Source organism: Poecilia formosa, unplaced genomic scaffold, assembly GCF_000485575.1.
Source record: "Poecilia formosa unplaced genomic scaffold, Poecilia_formosa-5.1.2 Scaffold558, whole genome shotgun sequence".
Lineage (NCBI taxonomy): Eukaryota > Metazoa > Chordata > Actinopteri > Cyprinodontiformes > Poeciliidae > Poecilia > Poecilia formosa.
In genome coordinates, this window is record NW_006800497.1 from 207,630 (window position 1) to 227,270 (window position 19,641).

At 39.7% G+C, this 19,641-nt stretch overlaps 1 protein-coding gene across 5 annotated transcripts in view; it reads right to left on the minus strand.

Moving 5' to 3' along the window:
- The window catches only part of LOC103129595 (ankyrin-2-like), a 200,855-nt gene that overhangs the window by 148,326 nt on the left and 32,888 nt on the right, over positions 1 to 19,641 (minus strand). For 2 of the 5 annotated variants that reach the window (XM_016665236.1, XM_016665230.1), the window contains exon 1: positions 11,573 to 12,158. The exons of 2 other annotated variants lie outside the window; for them this stretch is intronic. In XM_016665236.1, coding sequence (XP_016520722.1) covers positions 11,573 to 11,701 — 129 coding nt within the window. In that variant the 5' untranslated portion in view covers positions 11,702 to 12,158. Of the gene's footprint in view, positions 1 to 11,572; positions 12,159 to 19,641 lie in introns of those variants that run through there. One more of the 5 variants, XM_016665243.1, reaches the window with a different exon arrangement.

Genomic DNA, 19,641 nt, shown 5'->3' on the forward strand with positions numbered 1-19,641 from the left:
CTTCAGGATGCTTGTCTAACTGTGAACTTAGCTAAATGTGAGTTTGCAAGAGCTATGGTGACTTATTTGGGAAAAGTTGTTGGGCAAGGACAAGTGAAACCAGTAAGAGCTAAAGTCCAAGCCATTAATAGCTTTCTACCTTCTACCTCAAAAAAGAAATTGATGAGGTTTCTGGGGATGGTGGGTTACTATAGAAACTTTTGTGAGAATTTTTCTACTGAAGTGGCTCCATTAACTGACCTATCAAAGGGTAAAGTCCAATTTAAGTGGTTCTTGGCCTGTCAGAAGGCGTTTGAAAATGTCAAGCTCCTCTTAAGCACTGTGCCTATTTTGTCTGCTCCAAGATTAGATCAGCCATTCCAAGTACAGGTTGACACAAGTCAAGTGAGTGCAGGAGCCATTTTGTTGCAGACTGATGAAGAAGGGGTTGACCATCCACTGTGTTTCTTTTCAAAGAAATTCAATCAACATATTCGACCATTGAGAAAGAGGCCTTGGCTCTTATTTGGGCACTGCAACATTTTGCTGTGGGCAGGGTTGCTTTTCCTGTTGTGGTGTATTCAGATCATAACCCCTTGACCTTTCCGCACTCCTTACAGAGTCCATATCAGCGGTTGATGTGATGGGTCTTATTCCTTCAACCTTACAACCTTGAGATTCGGCACATTCGAGGCACTGAAAACGTGCTGCCTGATGCATTGTCTCGTGCCATTGATGTACCAGACTAACAAGCTTAATGGCTGCAGAGGTCCCCCTCTGTTTAAAAGGGGGAGTTCTTATGGTTGCAGTGGGTCTCTGACCTTTTTTCTTGCAGGGTTCTGGAGACAGGCCTTTTGCAAGTCTTGTGTTTTGCGCCGATTGCTGATTTGCTGCTTTGCTGCTTTAAAGCTGCTGCAATGCATGCAGCATAGAGGAAGGCTTTTCCCTCTCCCTCCTCAGAACCTTGTTTGGTTTGGTTTGTATCGTATCTTCTGGTTGGTTTTTGTTAGCGTTGTTTTGGCTTTGCTTATTTTTGGTTATTTATGGGTTTTGCATTAATTTAATTTGATTTCTCATTTCAGGTATTCCCTTTTCAGATTTTATGTCTTTAGTGTAATTTAATAAAATCATTTTTCTTGAAATCAGAAAATCCTTGTGTGGTCTCCTTTAATGTTACCCCATTAAAAGAGCCTGGTGGACGCAACAGTAGAAAGACATTATACCACCATCCCATTGCGAGAATCAACATAAATGGAAGCCTGACAAATTCAGTTGACAGAGATCAACCAGACAGGGGCACTGTCTATCACCTACACTGTTTGCTCTCTTCATAGAGAAAATACAAAATTAATTAAACCAAAACACACCTTTTAACACTCAATAATACTCCATCAAAAGAAATTCAGGAATTGTTTCCAATCAAATGGAATATGATAACCTGGGAGTTAATATCACTGAAGGGTTATCTACATTTTACAAAGCAAATTATGATAAAATAAGCCACGAGATACAAAAAACAAAACAAAAAAACATCTACTCTAATTCTAGATCTGACCTTAAGAATTGAAACTATCAAAATGAATGTGCAGCCAAGACTTCTGTATTTGTTCCAGTCATTACCAATAGAGGTCCCTCAAACAAAATTTGTGACCTGGGACACAAATTTTGTGACCTGGGACAAGATAACACAAGATATTCATTTGGATGTCAAAAAGCCTAGAGTTAGATATGAAACTCTCCAGCTATCAAAAGACAAAGAGGGTATGGATCTCCCAAAATTAAAGGAGTACTTCAATGCAACTCAGCTCAGACAACTTATATGTTGGGACAAAGCAGATCACACAGCAACGTGGAAGGATATGAAGAAAGTATGGAGAATACCAAATTCAGTGTGTTATTTGAGACTATGAGAGACATGAGAAGATTAAAAAGTACATGGATAAAATTAGAGCATTTACACTGGAACTATGGTTCAAAATACTAAAACAACAGGATAAAGAAGGACATAAAAGTGCTCAGATGGGTAGCATATAATAGCAATTTTAAGCCAGCAATATAATTCAAACAATGAGTAAACAAGGGGGTCACAGCATGGTATACTCTACAGAAGAACAAGGAGCTGGTGAGTTTTCAGAAAACTCTCCAGCTCAAGTATAATTTAGATGAACACAAATTTGACAAACACCTACAACTGAGACACTACCATGACAGAAATCTGATGGGATCCCTCTGTGGAAATGAGTAGTGTGATTCAAACTGTGATGAATTCATTCAATGGAATAAAAAATTTAATTATACTTACTTTATATCAAAATTGATAATGGGTAAATGATCAACTAAGTTTATAAAAGAAAAATGGAAATCAGAGCTTGACGTTACAATTACAGATGAGGATTGGTTAGATATGTGGAAAACACATCAGATACCCACCAATTTGCTGATATGTGGGGAGTTCTTTTTTTTTAGTCTTACAGCTGTTCTACCTCTGACTTCATTTTTACAGAACTCACCTTTACTGAAAATTGCTATCTTCAAGTTTTCTTGAAAGAACTTCCATACTGAGCATACTGATGACTTCACTGTTTGGAAAAAGATAGAATTTTTCAGTTTCTAGCCAGCTGATTATTGTTCATCCATAAAGCCCAACAGACTATTATGACTGTCAGAGGCTCCTCTGGTGTCACAACTGTCATGGACTTCAACCTTTCAATACAGTCATTGTTAAATTTACCAAACAGAAAGACTATGTACCTTCAGTTGGAATTTAGACAGCTGTATGTATTTAATGCAAAACCAAAATTGGACAAATGCCCCCAAAATGCAGAACTAAGTAAAGAAGACCCCAAATAACATTTTGACTGAAAGACTGCAAGGCAGACATATTTCCTAACAGTTTTCTCTTCAACTAAGCACTTTTGGGTTATCTTTTCCACTTTTATTATGCACCATATCATCATCATCATCATCATCATCATCATCATCAACTGTTCTGCCACTGTTAGATCCCAACATCTAACTGTGGCCAGTTTTATGCAAATTCTCACTGAACCTTGTTTTTTCAGATCTTCCAGATACCCAGATGGCATAATAATAATGAGCAAAATTACTAAGCCATTTCACAAATAAGCACAGATTGCATTAATGTAGGGTAGGCGGCAGACATCACATGGGAAACATGAGAAAATATTGAAATATCCCAGAATAGAGCTAAAGTGACACCTCTACTCCTCCTTCTGATGCTGCTACGTATAGTGCTGTTAACTAGTTTGTCTCAACATATGTCCACGGCAGAACCCCTTTCCCCCACACGTTTCTAATGGTGATGGGATTGGTATTTTATTTTTGTTGAGCTGCAGGGTCCCACAGTGCCACAGCAGCCAGATTATAAATGCTCTAATCCGGGATTTTCCCAATCCCAGTTCAGCATCACACTGTGGTACATGACCAGCATCCACGTACCACTCAGTGAGGTGGTTTGCATGCATGGGTAGCTAGGGTGAAAATTTTACTCTTTTATTGCAGAACAAGTTCAAGTTGTTCATTAATGTAAATTAACTTCTGGAACATTCAAACTGTTTTAGGTTTTTGAATAATGCCTTATGAAGACCAAAAGGTAAATTGTAAGACGGACCATGTAGCACAAGACAGGTGCTGTAAAAGAACGCAGGGAGGTGCGGGGCCGAGTAAACAGCAGAGATTAACATCTATTATGAAGACTATCAGCTGTGCGGTCAACCATGGCCACAGATTAGACCAGAGGTACAGAGGCTTTGCCACTGGGATAACACAATATTGGAATGGAATGGAAGTGGGTGGAAGGTTTAATGTGCCATACAAACCAGTACAGAGACAACATACTTGGGGCCTGATAAACAACCCTCAATTTTATTGATACATTGTTTGATCCAATCACTGCAAAGCCATCAACTTTGTAATACCTTTCCACATGGATTAGAACCGACAATAAAGCCACAACAGGTGCAATATTACATCTAAATTTAGCCTCTTATGGGGACATTACATTCCCTGGCCAAAAAGACAGTCGCCGCCTGGATTTAACTAAGGAAATAGGTACGAGCCTCCTATTGGATAATTACTGCACGGGCGATTATGTTTCAACTGCCAATGGATGATCTCCAGGATCATCCTGAAGATGATCCAATGAAGCAGACCCTTTTAAAAATGAATGAAAACAAGGATGATTCTAACAACAGAGTGACAGACATATTCATGGAGAAAGATAGGCACATTGATTTCACATATAAATTCAAAGTAAGCTAAACTATTTTCAATTTTAACTACAACAAGAGAGCCCAAAACTCCACCTAAAATCATTAGTGGTGGGGCTCCTTTAACATATTTAACTGAGTTAATTGCAGGGTCTTTAATTAATTAGTTGCAATTAATGACATTTTAATAGAAAACTATATTGACATAATAAAAAAGGACCAATTCACAAACAAATGTCTCCAGGCACTTTACAAAAAATAATTTCATGTTAATTATGCACATATTCCCATTGATTATCAAACAGTACAGTATGCTCAAATTAATTATTCCAATTAGTTTTTTATCTAAAGAAACCCAGCAGATTGCTTCAAATTACAGTGGAGCAACATGCAATTTATGAAAGCACAATTAAAAACTTTCAAAACATCTACACGTCAAAATCGAAACGTAAGCATCTATTTTAGGTTTCATATAAAGTTGTGTACCAGTCATGTCACTGGACCAAAGCATTGTCTTCAATCTCACTCTGAATCAGGATTCTTTAGCTGATTTGAATATGTACACATTCATCTCTTAGAGATCTCATAAATCCTGCTGTCTCTTCACTGTAACAGAAAAGCTTCCACTCTGGTGTAACAGAGCAATAGGAAACAGAGGAAGGAAGGAGAAACACTTTAACCACAGGTTCTATACCAAGTACTCCTTGCAGCATAATGTTGAACAGACAGGCCATTTCATTAGAATGATCTGCCAGTCTCTGCCCTTCAAAACTCTTGTCATTCAGCCTTCAAAGCTCTCTGGGGCAGGTGTTATGTAAAACATCCATTATGAATCTCTTGTGTCAATCTGTTTCTCAAGCTCCCTAAAAATAACTCCAATGTTTTAGTTGAAGTGTATTTACTAAATGAGTAATGTGAGGAGGTTAAAACTGAAAAGCACAAATGGCACAGAAGCTGTGCTGAAGAAAAAGCAAATGGATTACTACCACAAACGGGGCCCTGTAGCAGATTTATACCACACGTTCAATCTGCTGCTATCATTTAGAGATAGTGACAGGAAAAAGAAGTAGGGGAGGGAAAGATTAAACGGGGGTATTATGTAATCGTTCGATCCATTTCAATTAGAAGGAAGGAGCTTCATAACAGTTCCTTTGGGGGTATGATGAACCAAGTAGGCACAACATGAGAGTCAGACAAGTTTGTAACGTAACAGCTGGCTCTGTTGTCAAGGTGACTTACTCTGGATAAGATGTTTTCTGCAGACAAGCGACAGAGTTTGAATCTGCCATATGAACGATGCCTTCAGGATTCATAGCTGTAGTTTACTTGTTAAAGTACTTTTTCCTGATAATTCACCTATGCTCTACTCCATAGTCCAAACTATATGTGTTGTAAAGCTCATTTTGACAGGTTAACAGCGAAAGAACATGTCACAGCTAAGCAGCCTGCTGTTCTTCTGGAGATGGTGACAAAATGTGAACCCAAGGCAGCCAGAGGAAGACTTTACTGTAATGGTGCGCTCACACTAAACGCGTTACGCGCGTCAAAAACGCCTCCGACATTTCAAGTTCGATGGGTGTGCACACTTAACTGGTTTACAATCAAAATCTATGTGGAAGCGCATCAGATGTGTCAAAATCACTCTAGCCAATGTTTTCCATTGCTGGCCTATTTTTTTTATTTAAGACAAGGAATACAATTTCAGAAACTGATAATCCAGTGGGACTAAATAAGGTGAAGGGGGACTTTCTTATGCCACAGCATGCTGCATGTGATGTCATCTCTTCTGTGAATGCACTTCTGTCAGAGTAATAAACTGTTCACACTGACATCTAATGAAGGTTACATTAAACTTAAATGTAAATTGCCATATAAACTTTAATTTCAACAAAAAAAAAGAACTTTAGCATTAAGTGCAGTGTTATACAATCATCATTAAATCCATCCTCACCTACTCCATCACCACATGGTACACTGGGTCCACAACCTGCAAGGATGTGGGTTTTTGTGTGCGTTAGTTAAATTAGTCCCTGTGCTGCCGTGTCTAGCCCCTTATTGTTCCCAGCTGTCCCTTGTTCCCTTATTTTCCCCCGTGTGTATTTAAGTTCACCTGTACCTCCTGTTCCTTGTTGGATCCTCTGTTGTTCTTCCCTGTTGTTCTCTGTATTATCTGATCATTAAACCAACCATTTCTTATCCTTTATCCTCATCACTACAAACCGCAATCCATGACACAGCGAGGGACAAACATGGATTACTGCGCGTCACGCACACTTCTGAGAAGGTGATCAGCTACAACCTCTGACCTTTACAGAACCTGTATTCCTCCAGGACTTTAGGTCATACAGGTTGGACTGCGGAGGAGGTTACACAGGCTGTGTTCAAGGTGAGAAGGATCGGTCCTTCTCACCTTGAACACAGCCTGTGTAACCTCCTGCCCTCAGGTAGAAGACTACGGTCCAGCCAGACCAGAACTTCCCACCACAAGAACAGTTTCTTTCTCTCAGCCATTAGATTGATAAATAATAGTTAATTAACACAGACACTTTATCAATCTGCTACTTTGCACATTCATACATATTTTTCTTTTTCATAGTCATGTTTTATTTCTTTATTTTTGCATCAATACATTAAAACTGTTTCCTAGCCTGTGAACTTGTTTATTGGCAATGGCAATATAAGTGATTCTGATTTTGATCAATGATGTTGAAAGTTTAAAATATGTAGATTTCAAAGACCACTACAATGTCCACCAGTAAACTGATAAAATAATTTGCAGCACTCAAGTGCATTGTCCTTCATATTTCTAAAATTTTCCGAGACACTCAGATGATTACTCAGATAAATGGCTTTTATATGTAAGAAGTAAAATCTTAAATTGTATTCTGGATTTAACAGAGAACCAATGAAGCTAAAAGAGGGAAAATATGATCCCTCTTTTTAATTTTCAAGAGAAATCTGCAGGTTTTTGGATCAGCTGTTTTTTGTAGACTTCCTGATCCATCCATCCATCCATTTTCTTCCGCTTATCCAGGGTCGGGTCGCGGGGGGCAGCAGCTTCAGAAGGGAGGCCCAGACTTCCCAATCCCCAGCCACTTCTTCCAGCTCCACCAGGAACCCCAAGGCGTTCCCAGGCCAGCTGAGAGACATAGTCCCTCCATCGTGTCCTGGGTCTTCCCCGGAGCCTCCTCCCGGTGGGACGTGTCTGGAACACCTCACCAGGGAGGCGTCCAGGAGGCATCCTGACCAGATGCCCGAGCCACCTCAACTGGCTCCTCTCGACGTGAAGGAGCAGCAGCTCTAATCTGAGTCCCTCCCGGATGACCAAGCTTCTCACCCTATCTCTATCACTTCTATCACCTATCACTTCCTGATAGTAAAGAATTACAGCCTTCAAATAACAAATGCAAGAAGTAGTTTTTCAGCATCACTCCTACACAGGATATTCCTTACAGGATCATTTTAAACATTTTCCAGAGATGAAAGACAAATTGTTAAAACAAAATGTAAATAGCTGGTTTATGGATATATAGAGCTGAATATTATCAGCTCTATATATATATTGCTCTTAGCAATTTTAACAGTGGAATTTTATCTCATCCTTTCTGATGGGAAGCATATATATCAGGGATCATCAGATCAAGGCCTCAAGAGCCAATGTAATGCAGAATTTAGATGAGAGGCCAGTGCTGTTTCCTTGATACTGTCAAGTTCAAGCCATTCTAAGAGAATATTGTGGTCAAGTGTGTCAAAAGCAGCACTGAGATCTAGCAAAACCAGAACAGAGAAGTCCATGATCTGAAGACAAGAGAATATTGATGACATCCACCAAGTGCTATGAGGAGCTCCAAAACCTGGCTGAAACTCATTTAGCCCTGCATACTATTAAGAGAGGAAACTTTCTAAAACTTATTAACCCTTTTTAAAACCTTTTGACTCGTTATATCCTCTCTTATGCCCGGATTCAGAAAATGCTGTGCGCAAAGACTGAGAGCACACAGAGATAACAGCGTCATAATAATCAGCATTTATTCAAGACAGATGTATACTATCACCAGAAAAACACATCACAAAACATCAGAAAACTCAGAGCACAAACAACACATGAATTTACCTGAGAGAGGGAAAAAGACAAAAGATGGAAACGACAAATAAAAAGCAAAGACATCTTTGGAGAAATTGCAAAGAGGAAAATCTGATTTGTTACTCCTGTGTACAAACCTTTATAGTAAAGGCGTATTCTTCTCTTTAATTTATTCAAATAAGGCATATCTTTGTTCATCCAACCAGGAGCTGTCTCAGACCCTCTTAAAAGTTAGAAACTCCCTGCAATTTGTTTTCAAGATCAAACATCAGTTGTCTCCTTTATGTAAACAAAGTGGAAGCAGAGCTGCTCCTCCACTGGCCTGAACTCCTGCTGTTTTATGACTTTTCACAGTTCAGTGTGAAGCTGGAACTTCTCCTGATTGTTTCCCACATAGACAAAGGGCAGATCAGAGGATCTTAGCAAACAATCTGCTGTAACTACATGTAACATAAAGGTCAATAGGGCAGAATAAGTTATTAATCTGAAGACTATAATTAGGCTATTCCAATCAAGACATGTTGCTAAGTTTTAAAACTAGCATATTTTAAATGTATTTTCTTAATACCATCCAGGGTTTCCCCCAGTGTATTATAAGCCTGGCGGCAAGCCATGCTTTACTAGCACCCTTGCTTGCTTTTGTTTTTAGGAAAATAATAATTAAAAAACTAATAATAATAATCACTTCTTTTTTTTAAAGTCAGATTGCAAGCGTCTCTGTTGCTCTAAATGTTTCATTGGCAAAGGAGATTTATTCCTAAAAGATAAGTTTATAGAAGATAGGTTTATAGTTTATGCATTTAAAGCTGGCAGAGCGGGCCAATCACACCGTTGGCGCCTCTGCGCGTTGCCTCGCGCAGCAGCTGAATGTCTAAAGTTTATCTCAGCGTGGATCACGCACCTCCTTTCACTCAAACTCGACACAAGCTGACCTGTGAGGATATTTACATCAACCTCCTGTGAGGAATTATGTTTCTTTGGAGCACTCTGCATCAAGGTAGGAGTTTAAAACGAACCACGTTAGATCTGGTTGCGCAGCTCAATGTGAACCGCAGGACTAACTTTTAATCGCGCTTTCAGAGGTGAAAGCGCGATTAAAAGTGTTGAGGGAGCAGTGAGAATGATTTATATTTATGACATCTTAACACGCTGCCCAGGATGTGGCTCTGGCTGTCTACGCTATAAACTTTATGTATGTGTTCCCGGTTGTCCGGAACGTTAGCGGTTAACCAACCAGCGCTAACCTCATCATGCAGGTTCAGCCCAGTGAGGAGCTTCCGCACTCTCCTCGTAGTCACCCTTCACTCTGGTTTTATATTACTTTATTATTATTTTTATTATTATTTTTCCCGGTTACACGAATAATCAAACCATATCAAAAGCTTTGTCCACTTAGTCAGACAGAGTCAATGCATGCAGTGCGCAGAGATCAGAAAAACTCGTCCCATAACCAAAACAGTTTCTGTGATTTATTAAAAACTCAACAGACACGAAATGGAAGAGCTACTAACGCCACTTTAGCAGCATTAAAATAAACCTCCCATTTGTTGCGCATCTCTGCGTAGTACAGCAGATTTAACTCATCATACAGGGCCGGTCCAAGGCTGTATGAGGCCTTGAACAGAATTTGACTTAGGGGCCCCTCTTGCTGCTAAAATCATCAGCACCTCTAATAGCTTCTGTGTTAGATTTAGTGAAATCTGTGAGACGGGGAGTAATTTAACTGGCCAACACGAAAAGCAATAAGTTATAATTGCAGTTTACAAATTTGTATTTGTGAACAAACAGAGCTCAAACTCAAAGATTAAACTCAGAGCATCAGATTGTTGCTATGGTAACAAAATAATCTAACTATGAATATTGTTCTTTGAACTTTTACAAAGTAAACTTGCCAGCTCCTTAAAATCTTACATTTTAATGTTAAACGATTTAAAATATTTTAATCTATGTATGCTGCTAAATGAAATTTAGCAGCATTTATCATCTCAATAAAAAATTTTTATACATTCATGCAGCTGTAGTCTGTGTTAAAATATTAGCATTTATGGGGTCCCTGGATCCCCGAGGGTCCTTGTAGAGTCACTGACATAATTTGGATTAAACACAAATGCAAATAATTGATATTCATTTTAATTGTATTTTTATTTATTTATTGTTTTTAAGAGTAGTTATGGGCTTAAATAGTGCTTCGCTGGCAATGTTTTACCGTAACATATAATTATCCAGTAATACTTTTACATTTCCTGTCTACTTAACATCTTTTAATACAAAACCACGGTGGACCACCTCTGCACCCCGACCACCGCGCTGAGCAAGTTTTCTGGGAGAAACCCTGCCATCTCAGTCCATTCAAACAGAGATGATAAAGGTGATTCAGTTCTGGCAAAAAGAAAGACTACCTTACTTCAATTTAACTGGTTCCTATTCAAAAGTGTAGCTCATTCAGGTAGTTCTATTCAATCAGATGTTAGGCTAAGAAAATGAAGCAAACTTTGCTGTTCTTCCTTTTATCAAACAAGCTCAGCATGCAGTGATCCAGGCTGATTATAGTTTATATTTAACGACAACATGCCTTGTCCTGTCAAAACACAGAAAAAGACCATATTGCCTGAATTGGCATATTGGAGGAAACACTGCATTAAAATGATGTCAGAGGTGAACCTTTACCAATGAAAGCACAGCAGGGAACCTATTCTGTTCGCCTGCAAAAATGCAGACATCAACAATGAACCTGCATTCAAAGTGTATGATGGACCACAAACCTCCCGGCGTAAATATGCCTACAGATGAACAGGGTTTGATCAAAACAGGCTATAGCTGACACCAGAGAAAGAGCCACAATATTAGCATCAAGGTTCACGCAGCTTGATTCAGTTGTTTTACTTGAGCTGGAATCTAAGCTGACAGTGATGTGTGTTGGATGAGGTTTAATGGTTGGCAAATGGTTTTCATCACTGAACAGTTTGCAGCATTTGAATATTGCTTTTTTCCTGATCAGTAGACCCTTGACTATGTTCAGGTTTACATCCCCATGAATTCCCCAACAATTACCTGGATGATGACAGATTCATGAGGGTGGAAATGGACATTTTCAGCCAGAATACAGAAAATGATGAGAACTCATGTTAAGTCTTTTATATATGACTTTGTCAAAGATTCCTTTGGTTTCAAAGGGTGAGGTGACATTTGATGATGATAAGACTTGAACTAATGACCACTGACATTGAAGCACTAACTGTCCATAAGAGTGGGAAGGGGTGGATGGTTCTAAGTGCGCTACCTTCCGCTTGCGTTCAGCCCGTTCCCGGGAACGGCGCCTCTTCTCTCTAGCTTTCTCCAGAGCCTTCAGGTCCGGAGGCTGGTCCATCTCGGACCTGGCCTTCTTAAGTTGAGCTGCAGCATGAGCCATGGCCTCTCACTCTTCCCACAGAGACAAGACCTTTAGATTACTTTCAGAAGTCTTCTCAGAAACCTTGTCTGAATAGCTCCAAGGACCTGCCAGTCCACGGATATCAGCCTCACCTCACCGGGGCAGTTTCCAAGGACAAACTGTCCGGCTTAGTCCTCTAACCCAGCAGATCTCCTCACCCAGGCACAAAGTGTGAGTGTGTGCTGAAAGCCTCCCTCCCTGGTGCCTGGGCAACTGCATCTGAGACAAGGTCAGAAAAGGAAGAATGCTGCTCTGGCACACATCACAGAGAGGTAAGCCCAACAACCAATCCAGAAGCTCGGAAGAGACAGAAAGGAAGGGGGAACTCCACCCCTCCCTCCCAGCTCAGTCTGCAGAGAAAGGAGAGGGTGCCATGGAAACGTAGAAACCTTTCATTTATTCCCTTCTGATCTCTGATCAGGCACGAGTCGGCACGGTATGAAAAATGATAAGGAGACAGTAGAGGGAGATGCCAGAGGAAACAGCAAGTGGGAGGAGCCAGAGGACAAGGGAGTATCAGCGTCTGTCCTTTGGAAAGCTAGGTAGGGAGGTGCCACTCTGACAGAAGACAGAGGGGATAAGATGAGCTCTGTTGTTTCTGAGATCTCCCCTGTTGCTAAAACCAATCATGGTATCGTCTGATTGCTGGCTGCTCTGGAGATCTCACAGCTCCGGAGCAAACACAAAGAAAAATACATCAATCCCTTTACTCTAAAGGCTTATCCACACATGTCTGCGGATGTGGTGAAAGGTCACACATTGTTTAAATTTAAAAGGAAAACAGGATGAAGTGCTGCTGCAAAAAGCATCCAATAGACATGAATGTTTTTCACATCACAGACTCATCAGCCAGTCCCTGTCCATGATGCTGAAACCACCATCACCAGAAGAAATGTGTGATTTGGGTTAGTTTGGCTCAGTTTAAGACAACAGTGTAATGCAGTGACAAAATTATTGTGAGCAACATTAAACAGCGAAACTGTTTGCAAATGACCTCTATGAGCTAGGTAGGGAAATCTGCATTGTTATTATTGTTATAACTACCATTACAATGTTAGTATTATACTAATGGTGTGAACATGGCCTTTATGTGCTGCTCTAGCAAGTCATTAATGTTTTTGTGAAGTCATTTACTGCTCTTTTCTTGATGGCACCACCCTTGTTAGTTCTTATTCAATGCTGCCATCTACTGGTCAGTACAAACATTACAAGATTGTGGCGCCTCGCCCGTGGAGCGGTACAGATCTTTTTGTAATACACATTGCAAATAGATGAATGCAAATTCATTTAACTTCTAAGTAACTCTTTTGGGTTTGAAAGAGGCTTCTGTTTCTGGTCTGTACATTACTTCACTTTATTATTTCTCTTTTCAGTGAACCCTCAGAAAAATAATCAATCTATTATTCCTTCTGTTCTTTCATTTATCTGTTCAATCATTTCTTTGCTTTTCAAAGAGTGTCTGAAGGGACAGGCATGCCTGGGTATCCTTCCCAGATATCTATGGGGAAATTTTACTGCCATAAGTCAAGAGCACACATTTTCAGTTGCAAGCAGCATTTTATCTCTTTGTTCTCAAAACTTGTAATGCTTAGACTCAAAATTTCTGGTCTCTTTCAAATATTCTCTGTGCTCTCTCAAATCTTTGTGTTCACTCTCAGATTTTCTCCTCATTCTGCACAGATTAACTCTCCACTTGTAAACCTCTTTGCTGGCTTGCAAATTCTTTTCTACTTTCTGGCAGAACAAAAAGTACCGTTGCCTGGCAACTGTCCCATGAGGTTGGGAGCTTTCTCTAGGGTGCATTTGTTTCTTTCTAGTGGGTGTGACTACCATTGATTTTAGCACATGCTCTTCCTGCACTGAAAGAGCATGTGCTACAATGATCTGTCAATCTACCTGGATTATTAGATAGATATCTATTATTAGAAAACCATTAAACTGATAAAAATCAACAGCATTCTTTTGAAAACATGTCATGATTCTTTAAAATCCAAATAATCTCCCCTCTGAAAGCTGAAAATTCCAGCAAAGTGGGCGGAGTCAATGGACACGGCCGAGTGTGGGGGGCGGGGGGTGAAGAGTAGTGATGGTGAGATGAAGCTTTATGAAGCATAAAGCAGTTGGATGGAATCGGCATTCCATCCAACTGTTCAACTCATGAACTAATGCACATCAAATGGACAATGCATGTAAAATAGGCAATGTGAAAACAACATGAAGCCTGATGATGAATAAACAAGTAAATGATGTTTGTGATTCTGATACATAAATTTTGTTTATAGTCTTAATCTCTACATGAAACAATGGCTGGATCAAAAAGAGAACTGGAAACAAATGGGGGAGAGAGTTGTGATTAGTGTGGAGATAATATGAAATGATCTTTGTTGAATGCTACATTGATGTATAATCATGAATTTACTGTGTTAGTTAGGGAAAACCCCACACGCTGGGCAAAGACAATCCAACATGTTGAATATGCCTGATTTTAGATTGGAGAGGTCCGACGTTCTATGTAACACACCACACACTGCAGGATGATCGGTTACGATTATCGCAAGCGACAATCTTAGAACTCGGAACGTTCTAAGATTGTCGTAAGGGGAAAATCGGGGGGGAAAAATGAACTGAAATGTAATCCACTCAGGATCAAATTATGCAAACAGATTAAATGACCATTTACATTTAATTATGCAGACATGCAGAAGCCTTCTCTGACGGTTCACCCCCCGGCCACAGTAAAATTGCCAAGCCTTGACTGATCCGTGGTGATAAAGAGGTTTGGGGACCACTGCTCTAGGGGACATGGGAAAATAGTTTTCTTTTGCGTCCCCTCGCAATTACGGAAAGTATTTATATCATACGTTTGTGGTACATTTCTATGTTAAAAAATATATTACATATTTCACAACAACATATTAACTGAAAGCCTTATAATATAGCAGAGAGTATGTTGAGGCCTCATGGACCACTCTTCTCTATCGTCACTGGCGAGATTTAGGGTAGGCATCTTGGAGCAGTCAAGGATTAGGGGTTAGGGTTTCTGAGCACCAATAATATATATATATATGTGTGTGTGTGTGTGTGTGCGCGTGTGTGTGTGTACTTGTACGTGTGTGTGTAAAAAAGCACATTGTGGTCAGTGTAATAATTAGACTCCTACATGTGCAGCTATCCAGTGATCATCAGTATCAGCCAGTGTTTGGGGAAAAAAAACCTTTCATACCTCATACCCAACTTTGTGAAACTTTTCAGACTTTTCTCCGCTGTTCATGTTACGTAAATGTATCATTATATGTGTCAACCAGTGGCGTGCGGTCGCGGGGGGGGGCGAGGCAGGTAAGGCCCTGCCTTACCTGTCATCATGGAAAAATAATATAGAATGGTAAAATAATTTATATTGATACATTCACCCAGTGGTTTGTAGTATGAAGTAATTCTTTTTAATTTATCTTAACCAATTTTGATTATTTTTGCAATTTCCCACACAAATGCTTGGAAGCGAAGGCAGCAGGGATCAGGGCCGGCCCAAGCCTCCATGGGGTCATAAGTGAAATTTGGTTTTGGGGCCATCTATTTCTGCTAACAGTATGGATTGATGGATTCAACAGTTAGATGATTTTAAAATCAATTCAACACTTTATAGTAGCACACCTACTATAAACTTAAAGCATCTCTGAAAGTACTGTTTGCATTATATCCTATGCATGTATAATATAGGATACATTTATTGGTCAGTGAATTTCTGAGCACAGATTTTCTTAATTTTGGATACTTACATGTGAAGCCAATCTTATCCACTGATCTTATCTTCATCAGCAAAGATTAAAAAATCAGCTTCTGTCCTCTTCTGCTCTACAGTGAGAAGTCTGACTGACAGCCTTCAAATGATTTTAACATGTGTTTAACATAACTTAGAAGTTGACGTAAAAAACCTGTTTGTTTTAGATGCATAAATTATCAGCAGCAAAAAACATATCGCCAACTACAGCATTGAGTAGCTCATCGATTTTTTTAATGCAGTAGCCATATAGCCTGATGTAAAAATGTTTTGCTAGACAATATCAAACATTGAGAAATTTTAATTGTCGTCAAACATTACCAAACACGGCATTTTGAAGCCAAAAAATCTCAGAAATATACAGAGTGTTGAGAAAATAAATTTAAAATAAGCTAGTTTTAAAACTTAACATGTCTTGATTCAAATGGCCTAATTGTGGTTTTGAATTTAGTACGGATCAAGAGCCAACCATGAGAATCAACTCATTTAAAGTTAAAACTCAGCTTCACGCAGACGCTAGCATGAACGTTTGGCTGTTGAACTGGACCATTCAAGGTTGCTATCAAGCTATTTTTGTGTACAGTTTGTGTTTGTTCTCAGACCTATAACCAGAAAATTATTTAATATTTCAATGTGCTTCAAAACTTTTCAAATGTTTTTCATTGTCTTTCTGACCAGCCCAGTGCCTGGGCTGGTCAAACTCTTATTTTTGTGTTTTTCAGCTGCTGCTCGGTAGTTTGAGCCAAAGCTGACCGACAAGGACTACAGCGAAACTGTCAAGAAGTGGCTTTGTTATGCACCACAGTGGGAGGAACCAGAGTGACGCCAACCAGAGTCAAACTTGGGTTACCTCAACACATACTGTTTCCTTGGTTCATACAGTACCAGGCTTAACCTCATGGATGCTGTTCTTCCATGAACAAGAGACTGTTGTCCAAAAAGGAGTCAGATATGTTTAAAGATCTATGCCTGTTTTCTTAAATAAAATGCAAGACTAATACAATGTTGTCATTTTTAACTTTATGTGCACACATCTTTGGAAATATGGTAATGTAAGATAATTTTGAACAACATAATACTCTGTCTGCTAGCAAAATTATGTGTTTAACATCAGTGAAGAAACTTTTAATGTTATGTTATGATGTGTAAACCTATCAGACCAAAAAATGTACATGAATCAATATTGATTCTTTAACTTTGATTCAATGTAAAATGAACACAAATGTGCATTTAGATCCAAAGGTAGATGATGGTTGAATCAACATTGATATAGTGGCAGTTATGGTTGAAACCCCAACATTGATTCAACATGCAAGTCACCAACCACCTTCAGTATCGTTTCAATGTCAGGCTTCAACGTGAATTCAGTGTTTCTGCCTAATGATATTTCAGCGTTGATTCACTCATATTTTGCTATGAAGGAAAATGTTTACTTTTTACACTGATGTGCAGTTCCAACAAATGTTTGCTATTTGATGCTGACTAGTCTGAAGGAGCTGAATGGGCAGTTGTGGTGCAGGGATGCTGTGTGAGGCAGAAGCTCAGAAGCTTGGAAACTGCAGCATTGAGGAGGAGCTGTGCCTTGAAATTGGGAAGAGGTCCAGTCAATCGTTATGCTCAGCTGAATGGTTTCCATGGAGATTAAAGGATTTCTCAAAAACACGTGAAATAATCAAGGCAACACTCCGTTTGTTTATGATGAAGGAATAACATTATAACATGATGTAAAGCTAAAAAAAAATGATTTTACATAATATTACCCCATTAAAGATAAATGCACAAAAACAATTTGATCTTGATATATTAGATGTATAACAAGTAGGTAAAAGTCAAGAAAGGGAGTTGGACGATATATTTCAACTGTATTCAAAAGTACAAACAAAAATACCAAGTATTTTTGCATACAACTATATAAGAGGAATGTAATTGTTTTGATTCTGTCTGTTTGCACCTTTCACACCTCCTCCAACTACAGATGTCTCAGGAAAAAGAAACATCCTTTCAGTCGCTGAGTGGGGATCTGCTCAGAGGAAATATTTGTCCTTGTGGGGGTTGGTGAGCTTTCTCTGATGTAGAACAGACATGGAGGAGCTATTAATTTGGAGGCTGAACATCAGCAAAACATCATCATTAACCCATTTATTAAAATCTTCATCTGTGACAATCTGATTATGTCACATGTTCTCATGTGTGATGCTCTTTTAATCTGCACCGTTAAAACACAATGCATCACACAATGACATGCATGAGGGAAGCTGGTCTGTTGGGGGAAACGTATAAAAGTAGATTTTACAGCCAGCTTTTGGTGTTTTGCCCTTCGCTCTGGGGCTGATGATTGGTTATTCATTAACAATAACATTTAAATCCACTGCTGTGGAGTCTTAGCCACTTCATCTTACTAATACAGAGAGCAGCAGCAATAGTTGCTGTCTCAGTTGGCTGATGGGCCCCATGGGGCCAATACAGATTAATCTGACCAGGAAACATCCATCCATTTTCTAACACCCTTTGTTCCTAGTGGGGTTGGGAGGGTTGCTGGTACCTATCTCCAGCGAACTTTTCAGGCAAGAGGCAGGGTACACCCTGGACAGGTCGCCAGTCCATCGCAGGGCAACACAGAGACAGACAGGACGAACAACGAGCACACACACTCTCAACCCAAGGGAGAGTTGACACGCATGAGTCATGAATCCATGCATGCACAGGGAGAACATGCAAACTCCATGCAGAAAGACCAGGCCGGGAATCAAACCCAGGACCTTCTTGCTGCAAGGCAACAGCTCTACCAACTGCGCCACATGTTTCCTGGTGCAGTGCACCAGGAAACATGTTAAAGCAATATTCTTAAGGTGTTTGCAATTTCCTGGCATAACAATCCTCTCGTTTAATTTTAATAATTGACAATGATGAAGGGGTTATGCCATTGTGGTTCCTTAGAATGGAGATACAGATTAGACAATACAGCAAAACTTTCAGGAAGCAAAATACTCCACTTATCTCTAACACATAGACTGTGTTCCACCTATCGCCTAGCAACAAAAGTGTGTTGCCAGCGGCAACAGGGGAGAGGTTCTCTGCTGGATAACCTGGTCTCATGGCTTTCATTAGCCCTGTTCTACAACCTCTCCTCACTTAATGAGCTCTGTGTGTGTCTGTGTGGGTGTGTTCTTGTATTTGATATAATGATAGAGTTTAGGGTACTGGTAGTACCGGTACTACTGGTAATGGTTTAGTTTAGGTACTGGTAGTAAATGGCTTCAGTAAGTCTGACAGAAGCAAGGCTGCCATGGACCAGCGCCAATGTGCCCTCTGACCCCCACCAGCAGCCAAGGTGGGTGAAGTGTCTTGCCCAAGGATACAACGATACAGGAGGATGGAATGGAAATTGAACCAGCAATTCACCGATTGTGGGGCGAACTCCAACCACCATCATCACCATAACCCTTGTAGTAGTCAGTGGCGATTCTAGCCCTGTTTTAGGGATGCTAAAGCAAAATACGGAGTCGTCCCATATTTGACCGTTAAATGTGCGTCCCATATTGAACCAATACATAATTGTCTGATAGACATGCCTATCATACACACATCAACACTAAGTGTAACAATAATGACCAAAATAAAACACAGGAAATATTGAGGTGAGCTAAATTCTCATGGCAGGAGCTAAACAGGACCCTCTGAATGCTACAGACCGACGCTGCCATGACGGTTGCCTAGAGACGGACACTACGCAGCCGCGGTAAGCTGCTATTAACCTGCGTCTTTTTAAAACGTCCTCTACCTGATTCCATGTCCTTAGAAGCACAAACGCTTTTAAAAATATTTTTAAAAGCGTTTGTGAGTGATGTGAGTGAAAAGTCGTGCATTATAAGCTGAACAATTTCAGTTAGGATGGATACTGTACATTGATCGACAAAAAAATTTGTCCGTCATGGAGCAGTGTGCTGCTGTAATAGGCAGAATAGATCAGGAGAGGAACTGCAGATCCATTAAAACCTAATGAATCAGAAATCAGTTTCTTCATCCCTCAAACATCTCCTGAGGCTGATATGGTACAGAACATTTTGCTATGATTAAGTTTCTTATTGTGATTTTAGTTGACTATTGTGGTTTGATTATTTGCTTAGGATGTTGAGTTTGT